The 9,404-nt window shown below is 45.3% G+C and overlaps 1 protein-coding gene across 1 annotated transcript in view; it reads left to right on the top strand.

The window, feature by feature from the left end:
- Nucleotides 1-1,941: 1,941 nt before the first annotated feature.
- The window catches only part of LOC133138078 (nuclear ubiquitous casein and cyclin-dependent kinase substrate 1-like), a 14,603-nt gene continuing 7,140 nt past the window's right edge, over nt 1,942-9,404 (top strand). Inside the window, exons 1-4 of the mRNA XM_061256527.1 lie at nt 1,942-2,304; nt 6,256-6,305; nt 7,807-7,900; nt 8,669-8,712. Of these exons, the coding sequence (XP_061112511.1) occupies nt 2,288-2,304; nt 6,256-6,305; nt 7,807-7,900; nt 8,669-8,712 (205 nt within the window). The 5' untranslated portion in view covers nt 1,942-2,287. The remainder of the gene's footprint in view (nt 2,305-6,255; nt 6,306-7,806; nt 7,901-8,668; nt 8,713-9,404) is intronic.

Here is a 9,404-nt window from a genome sequence, read left to right as displayed (position 1 = left end):
TAAGGCTAATCATGGTGGTGCGTTGGGGAGGAAAAGGTGTAGCCTGAAGAGATGAGAAACATTAGGAGACACAGGGGGAGACATTAGAACGGAAAAAACACATACTGCTACCAGGGGGCGGATCCATCTTTGTTCCACTCGTTTCAGCAATGGCTGCCCAACGATGTATTTTAGGAAACATTTTATGCTGGGGTGGATGGGACAGGCGCCCAATGGTGGCACTTCGAAATGGGAGCAAAATTGTCAGATCCACCCCTGATTGCTAGGACATTTTCTCGCAACAAGACTAGAAAAACGAAGCTTGGCTTTGGCCGTTTGGTGGGTACACTTAAGTCAGTAAAGATTTAAATGCAACTGAAGGTGTGATGCGGTGCTTCCGTTACGACACTAGGGGGCGCCAGACTGTGCGGTCGATGCACTTTGTCCTACATGCTGGAATGCAGGACTGTTGTGGAATTAAAGCGCAGGAAAACATTCTATTCATTTGTGAATGAGAACGGGGGAAACATGACTGTGACGTTTAATGACAGGTGAGATTAACGTGAATGCTTCAGCAAGTATAGTCACTGTGACTATGCTGACGCATACAGTCCTATGACTCATGACGACATCTGCACATCAGGGGGCCGTTTTTTCTAGCAAACAACTCAAAAACAAAACGCAAACAACAAAACAAATGTGCATTACTCTAGATCAACCGCAAACCACACTTTAGTTTTAATCACCGTATGAAACTGCATCTCAGGCACGAAGCTGAGTTAGGGGTTGTATGTATGCAATTTTAGATTAATTTGGGACACCCACGGTCATAAAACCAGATCCAGGATGGCCTATTTTAAAAAGTCTTTTAACGGTGAAAAAAGGAAATCCGCCATATCTTTGGGCTAGTTTCGCAGACACAGATTAAGCCGAGTCCCAGACTCTCCAACCCTAGGTTCTCCATATGAAGATCAATCTAGTCTAGCACTAAACCTAATCTATATCTGTGAAACCAGTCCATAGTTTGCCAACCCGCTTTGTCTCTGAATAACTCTTGAACAATAATAAAGATAAAAAGATCATTTTAGAAGAGTGTGGAATTCCATTTGTCCCCAACTTTTATATATTTTTTTAAATAAAAGTATGACGTGAAAAAAAGACCTTACAAAAAAGTATAGCTATAGAATCCGGAAACATTCTGGTTTCCATGGCAAACATCTGCCCTTTTTTGCGCCTGTTGGGTCTATTTTCATGTATTTATTTATTAGCCTACACTCATGGCTGCTTCAAAAGATTTTGATAAGTGTTATGGTTTTAAACATACCTGCCCGTTCAGTCTGTCAGTAGATCAGTTTGATAACACAGTTCTGCTGACTTTATTGCGCCAAATTTGGTCATTTTGAAGTGCGAGTTTTGAGTTCACAATCTACCCATGAGTAAACCTCACCGAATGCAGATTCGGACTCTTAGATATGATGGTAAAAAAAGATTACCAACGGCTTTTAAAAGTGTCAAATATTTTCATCGGCAGTTTTGTTTTCTATGATCATCCAAAAAAATAGTAACAGGCGACAGAAACGGTTATGATTTCCACACGCGTTAAGCAACGCTTCAAATAATAAACCCCTCCCACAAACGTCAGCGGTTGTTTATTTTGAAATAATACCGAGGAATGTAGTGTAACATCGAGATAGTTGCTGTAGCGGTACCCAGGCTATATTTTGTCAACGTAAATCATTATCCCGCTCACCCAGTGTGGTATAGCGGCGGCTTGAATTCAAAGCGCCGTTTTCTGTTTTTCTTATCACTGTCACCGCAACCTATCCGAGCATGAGGAGGGGGTGATAGGCGGGACAATAACTATGAATGGCAGCAAGTCTGTCCAATGGAGATCTGAAACTGAGTCCAGTTGCCGACTACAGGAATTCAAGCTCCAGTCAGCTGTCGTTGTGTCTCTGGGCTAAAAGAGACGTGACTCAGTGCGAGCAGACAATTTAGGTTGTGCAGGGCCTGCCTGTCTCAGTTTGTTTTATTCACCGTTTTGTGTTGCTGAAGGAAAAAAAAAAAATCTAATAAAATATTTAAAACACATTTCTTGTTTTCCCCCCGTCAAATTTTTCTTTTTGTTTTAAGGGTGGAACTTGCTTTATTTTTCCCCCCATCTGTAGCTAATTAGCTAGTTAGCTGCGCCAAGCGGTCTAGCTGGCTAGCGAGACACAGTTGCAGAACCGCAAGGTTGAGCTTGTTAGCTATTTTCCTTGGGAGTTTTCTTCTTATGTAATTATAACCTTCGCTGTGTTACGGCAAAATGTCAAGACCAACGAGGTACGTTTTACTGAGCTATTTCGTTTTCGCTGTTAGTTAGCCAGCTAGCTAGTTGCATGTTGTAAGCTACCTGGCTAATGTTATTTATACCAGTGTGCGAGCTACCAAGCAGATGTTGCCGTTTGTTGTATTGTTTCTCGAAAATTAAATTGAGATGGCTAGCCCTCTGGGTAAAGCTGCGAAGTAAGCACATTACTAGTTGTGCGTCTGGCTCTGAGAATAACATTCTGCCATGTGGTGGTTGGTCAGTCACGTTGTTTAGTGTCGTTCAGGTTTTTAAATAGCCAACTGTGAAATGACGCACCTTGTCAATATGTGCATCCATTTCATGTAACGTTGCACGTATGAATGATTGGTAGCCGACGATGCTAGCTTCTACTACTCGTCGGCTTAACTAGGTCGTTAACCTCTCGCCCAACGTTACTGGCTTCCAACCTGTGGCTGACATGTATGCAAGCTAGCTGCCTAGTTAGCGTCCGCCATTGTTTCATTCCCCAACATGGTTCAGGTTATTAGCTAGGTATCGTCCGGCAGCAGTCTTGCTAGTTAATTAAAAGGTGGCGAGAAAAAGACAACGTTACCCAGCTAGCTAATGGGGTTTAACTCGGAAAAACGAATCACTGGTACCCAAAGGTAACTGGCCACCTTCTTTTCGTTTTGCGCATTTATCTGCAAAGCGTGGACGTCACACTAGTTTCTAGTGGATCTACAGTGTCAATGTACCCGGCTACCTGAGAATCTACATAGGCGAACGTTGGGTTGCTCCGCATCTAAGACGCACAAATCGTGAACGACCGGACAGCACTCATTTTAGAAAGTTACATGTCCTTGAAAAATAGATCGCGGTTTACCCCAACTTCCGGTCACGTGACGGACAGCGTTTGGGCATTTTTGCCTTTTTGTTTACTTTGTGCAGGTCAGGCTGTCACGTCATCACATTATGAACGTGAAAGTCTGGAGTGCAACACTAACAAGCAATTTAGAATGGCCTCCACATTTCAGAACCAGCCTTTTCGTGACTCAACGATTGGTCATCTCCATGTACAAAATTTAAGGAATGTTGCAGAGATCCAAAGAGATTGATAGAATCAAATTAGGATTTATAGAACCCCACAGTCAGTTTGAAAATACAATTCAGTATTTTAAATCTAGTTCCAGTAGCTTATTTGAAAATCGTGGGGCTGATCGTTAAAAGGAAAGGGGGTCAGTAATCCCTGGGCAGTTGGAGTGAAGATGGATAATATGTCATTTTACCTGGCTGAAGAACAGGGAGTGAATAACCAGTAGGTTAGAGGTTCAAATCCCTGGTGGAAAAAAACTGCTGCAGTGCCTTTGAGCAAAGTACTTGCTGATTGGGTGACCCAGTTGAATAAACTGATGCAATGCATTGATTAATATGCCAGGAAGACAGTATATTTTTTAAACAACAGAGTTTACTTTCTTGTGGTATCGCACACCCAACGTACACGGTATCTCTTTAGACAAAGCTAATCTTTTTGAAGATGTACCTGAAGAAAAATCTAGACTGTTTTTTTTGGGGGGTTTTTTATTGTCTAAAGACCTTAATCACCTGTCCCGCGGGGTCTTAGTTTATTTTTTTTGTTAAAATATGACAAATAACTTGTTGAAAGTAATTAGGCCTAACTAAAATACATTTCTCACAATTTGAAGCAATTGAAACTACATTGGCAGCGCCACAAAGTTTAGGGCAATTAAAAACCGGCAGCGCATTAAAGCTGAGAGTAAGGGAAGCCTGCTGGCTGTGTCCCTGACAGGCTGTGTCCCTGACAGCCTGTGTCCCTGACCGGCTGTGTCCCTGACCGGCTGTGTCCCTGACAGGCTGTGTCCCTGACCGGCTGTCCGGCTGTGTCCCTGACCGGCTGTGTCCCTGACAGGCTGTGTCCCTGACCGGCTGTGTCCCTGACCGGCTGTGTCCCTGACAGGCTGTGTCCCTGACAGCCTGTGTCCCTGACAGGCCGTGTCCCTGACCGGCTGTGTCTCTGACAGGCTGTGTCCCTGACAGGCCGTGTCCCTGACCGGCTGTGTCTCTGACAGGCTGTGTCCCTGACCGGCTGTGTCTCTGACAGGCTGTGTCCCTGACAGCCTGTGACCCTGACAGGCTGTGTCCCTGACCGGCTGTGTCCCTGACCGGCTGTCCGGCTGTGTCCCTGACAGGCTGTGTCCCTGACCGGCTGTATCTCTGACAGGCTGTGTCCCTGACCGGCTGTGTCCCTGACAGCCTGTGTCCCTGACAGGCTGTGTCCCTGACAGGCTGTGTCTCTGACAGGCTGTGTCCCTGACCGGCTGTGTCCCTGACCGGCTGTACGGCTGTGTCCCTGACAGGCCGTGTCCCTGACCGGCAGGTCTCCCACTGGCCCTGGAAGTAGGATAGTTACGGCTGTGCCGAGCGTGACAAAATGGCTTCCCTCCTCTGACCTGATTAAGCGAACGCATTCGCAGCAGGGGAAAGGGCACGTGTGACAGTGTTCACTTTTACTTTTTTAAATTCTCCACAGCGTGTGGACGGAGCGTCCTCGTTGGCCCACAGTGTGGTCACGGCGGTGACTTCCCTGAGCTCAGAGGGCTTCTACTTGCGTCATGGAACCCAACACTTGTCCTTTCTCTAATCTGTTCTGTCTACGGTGGCCATCGTTTTTTAGTTTTTGCCGTTTAATTTGAATAGTATTTTAGCTGTCAGCTGTCACCTGTACACTTTTTGTTATCCATAACTGCAAAAAAAAAAAAATGCAACGCCTAATAATCCTGTCACCTATAATCCCACTCTTACACAGTAACATAGTGCTGTTTAATTCCCTCTCCTTTCCTACCTGAGATAACTGCGCTATGGATTGTGAAGCAGACCCAAACACAACCTTGAATGGGATGTAATTTTCATGTTATACTATCAGAGGCTAATCTTGCATCAGAAAAGATGAAAAGGTACAATGTCTTGTGTAGTGTTGTTAATAGATGATCTTGTTCAGCATCTTTCCCTTTCAACTGTGTAAATGTATATTGTCCTTTAAATAGATATTTATATTCGGATAACTTTCGATATTCAGTTGACAATGACAATTGAGAATGCAAATCCCTGTTGAAATCTACGTGAATGCAAATGAATTAAATGCGAGTCATTAACTGCGTAAGACAGGTCAGGGTTCGGTCCTGACCATATCCACTGTGCTGTTATCTCTTTACTGTTGAAGTGTGGGGCAGCTGGGGTGGGTTAGTGCAGTCTCAACACAATACCATGCATGCCACTTCTATTTATTTCCCCTGATTCTTTATTTATCATACGACTATTTAAAAATATATTATTTTGACTGATGATTTTGTGCAAATCTAAATGAGAATAAATTATTGTCTAAATTTCTAGTTACTATGCACTGTCTAATTGCATCCCACACAGTTATAGAGCTGTCAGCATATTACATTGCATTACATTAATGGCATTTGGCAGACCCTCTTATCCAGAGCGACATACTGTTGATTAGACTAAGCAGGAGACAATCCTCCCCTGGAGCAATGCAGGGTTAAGGGCCTTGCTCAAGGGCCCAACGGCTGTGCGGATCTTATTGTGGCTACACCGGGATTAGAACCACCGACCTTGCGTGTCCCAGTCATTTACCTTAACCACTACACTACAGGCCGCCCCATATATTGAAAACAAGCCAATTGGTTGGAACAAAAGCCAGTATGCAGACCGGCCTTCGAGGACCGGAGTTGTGCGTCCCTGACTTATGGTGACGCAGAGACGGGGTGACGAGATCTCCTGAGGCAGACGAGTTGATTGGCCTGCTGTTTCTTTCTGTAGGATGTGGCAACTGGCTAGAGCAACATACTGCAGTGCGTTTCCTGATGGTGGTGCGTATGTGTGTGTGTGTGTGTGTGTGTGTGCGTGTGTGTGTGTGTGTGCGTGCGTGTGTGTGTGTGTGTGTTGTCTTTGTACAGGAACAAGAAGGTGGTTGATTACGCACAGTTCCAGGAGTCAGATGATGCAGGTAAGTGTCTAAAAAAAAGGGAGATTTTATACTCGATGTTGCATTTGTGTTTAAAGCGGAGCTGAAGACAACCTTTGATCCTAAAGCCTCAGGAAGCAGTCAGATTGGAGTGCATTGGTTATTATGGACTATGTTCAAAACCACTACTCAATGCATACTCAAACCACATACTTAGCATACTACATTTCAATTAAAATTTGTTTTAATAGTATGCAGTTTCAAAGAGTGTCTCTCTTTGTCTCTGTGCCTGGTGGGTGTGAGACAGGTATCTCTGTGTCTGGTGGGTGTGAGACAGGTGTCTCTGTGTCTCTGTTTGTCTCTGTGTCTGGTGGGTGTGAGACAGGTGTCTCTGTGTCTCTCTTTGTCTCTGTGTCTGGTGGGTGTGAGACAGGTATCTTTGTGTCTGATGGTTGTGAGACGGGTATCTCTGTGTCTCTCTTTGTCTCTGTGCCTGGTGGGTGTGAGACAGGTATCTCTGTGTCTGGTGGGTGTGAGACAGGTATCTCTGTGTCTCTCTTTGTCTCTGTGCCTGGTGGGTGTGAGACAGGTATCTCTGTGTCTGGTGGGTGTGAGACAGGTATCTCTGTGTCTCTCTTTGTCTCTGTGCCTGGTGGGTGTGAGACAGGTATCTCTGTGTCTCTCTTTGTCTCTGTGCCTGGTGGGTGTGAGACAGGTATCTTTGTGTCTGATGGTTGTGAGACGGGTATCTCTGTGTCTCTCTTTGTCTCTGTGCCTGGTGGGTGTGATCTCTGTGTCTGGTGGGTGTGAGACAGGTATCTCTGTGTCTCTCTTTGTCTCTGTGCCTGGTGGGTGTGAGACAGGTATCTCTGTGTCTGGTGGGTGTGAGACAGGTATCTCTGTGTCTCTCTTTGTCTCTGTGCCTGGTGGGTGTGAGACAGGTATCTCTGTGTCTCTCTTTGTCTCTGTGCCTGGTGGGTGTGAGACAGGTATCTTTGTGTCTGATGGTTGTGAGACGGGTATCTCTGTGTCTCTCTTTGTCTCTGTGCCTGGTGGGTGTGAGACAGGTGTCTCTGTGTCTGATGGTTGTGAGACGGGTATCTCTGTGTCTCTCTTTGTCTCTGTGCCTGGTGGGTGTGAGACAGGTGTCTCTGTGTCTGATGGTTGTGAGACGGGTATCTCTGTGTCTCTCTTTGTCTCTGTGCCTGGTGGGTGTGAGACAGGTATCTTTGTGTCTGATGGTTGTGAGACGGGTATCTCTGTGTCTCTCTTTGTCTCTGTGCCTGGTGGGTGTGAGACAGGTGTCTCTGTGTCTGATGGTTGTGAGACGGGTATCTCTGTGTCTCTCTTTGTCTCTGTGCCTGGTGGGTGTGAGACAGGTGTCTCTGTGTCTGATGGTTGTGAGACGGGTATCTCTGTGTCTCTCTTTGTCTCTGTGCCTGGTGGGTGTGAGACGGGTATCTCTGTGTCTCTCTTTGTCTCTGTGCCTGGTGGGTGTGAGACGGGTATCTCTGTGTCTCTCTTTGTCTCTGTGCGAGAGCAGAGGAGTATGGGAAGGGGTCGGAGGGGCAGAAGCTGCGGTCCCCTCGCGAGGTGAAGCAGAAGAAGAGGCCGGACAAGAACTCCCAGCAGGACAGGTGTGTGTGTGTGTGTGAGAGAATGTATGTGTGTGTGAGTGTGTGTGTGTGTGTGTGTGTGTGTGTGTGTGTGTGTGTGTGTGTGTGTGTGTGTGTGTGTGTGTGTGTGTGTGTGTGTGTGTGTGTGTGTGTGTGTGTGTGTGTGAGAGAATGTGTGTGAGTGTGTGTGTGTGTGTGTGTGTGAGAGAATGTATGTGTGTGTGAGAGAATGTGTGTGAGTGTGTGTGTGTGTGTGTGTGTATGTATGTGTGCGTGTGTGTGTGTGTGTGTGTGTGTGTGTGTGTGTGTGTGTGTGTGTGTATATGTATGTCTGTGAGTGTGTGTGAGTGTGTGTGTGTGAGTGTGTGTGTGTGCATGTGTGTGTGTGGGTCAGGACAGTGTCAGAAATGTGGGCTTTGTCTCTGTCTCCAGGATACATGTCTGCAAAGCATAAATAATTGAATAATTAAAATGTCTGTGAGTGTGTGTGTTTGTGTGTATGTGTGTGTGTGTATGTAAGAACGGGTAACACTTTGGAATCAGTTGCAGTCCTGAAAACTCTCCATAAACAAACAAAATGGATCCCTTACTTTGAGTTTCATGAAGCAGCCAATTAATAAAGTAATGAGTGTTTTATAAATGAGTGTTTAGCTCAGCTGAATATACAATAATGTATCACTCTGGTAATTGCATTTTCTTTCTCAATCCAAAATGAGATATAGGTGTATTTTTGTAAGTGTAGTGCCATGTGTCTCGATGAAAAACGGTATTTTCTTCGTCCATTTCCAGTGATGACGAAGACAAGTCTAAACCCAAAGATAACGACTCTGCAGGTGAGAGCACTGTTTCCACGGTAAACTGAAGAAGACAGGTGTGCTGGGTCAGACTCCACCTCTACACGCTCTCAGGCCGTTAGCGTGTAACGTTATAAAGGCCCACACGCATACTCTCTGTTCCATACTCATTCAAGTCGTTGATGTGTGTGGGCCTTTAAGGTAACAAACAACAATTTGCATTGTAGCAAAGAGGTACAATGAGACAGGTAACTTATCTTGCACAGAGGAACATACAGTACTGTGCAGAAGTCTTAGACACCCTAGACTTTATTATAAATATGTTATTTTTTTGTTTGTGTTAGTATAAAAGAACACATTTGAGATTTCCAAATATTCATTTTCCAAAAGATTTCATTTTACAGACATTTTTGAATTTCATTTAAAGAAGTAACATATTACTGTAAGCAATTGACTACTTTTTACATAAAACCTTGATCAAGGCTGTCTGAGATCAGAAGCAGGGAGCCAACCAAAGTCTGCAGAACAACTGTGGCAAGTTCTCCAACATGCGTGGAACAACCTCCCTGCTGATTGTCTTAGCCAACGCTGTCTGTGATGCAGTTTTAATGCTGAAGGGTGGTCACAAAGGGGGCGACGGGTCAGGCAGTAAGAGCAGTCGTCTGGCAGTCGGAGGGTTGCCGGTTCGATCCCCCGCCCGGGCTGTGTCAAAGTGTCCCTGAGCAAAACAC

The sequence above is a fragment of the Conger conger genome, chromosome 10 (genome assembly GCF_963514075.1).
Source record: "Conger conger chromosome 10, fConCon1.1, whole genome shotgun sequence".
NCBI classification, from domain to species: Eukaryota; Metazoa; Chordata; class Actinopteri; order Anguilliformes; family Congridae; genus Conger; species Conger conger.
Note: the sequence above shows the minus strand (reverse complement) of the source record. Positions and strands in the feature narration are given on the sequence as shown.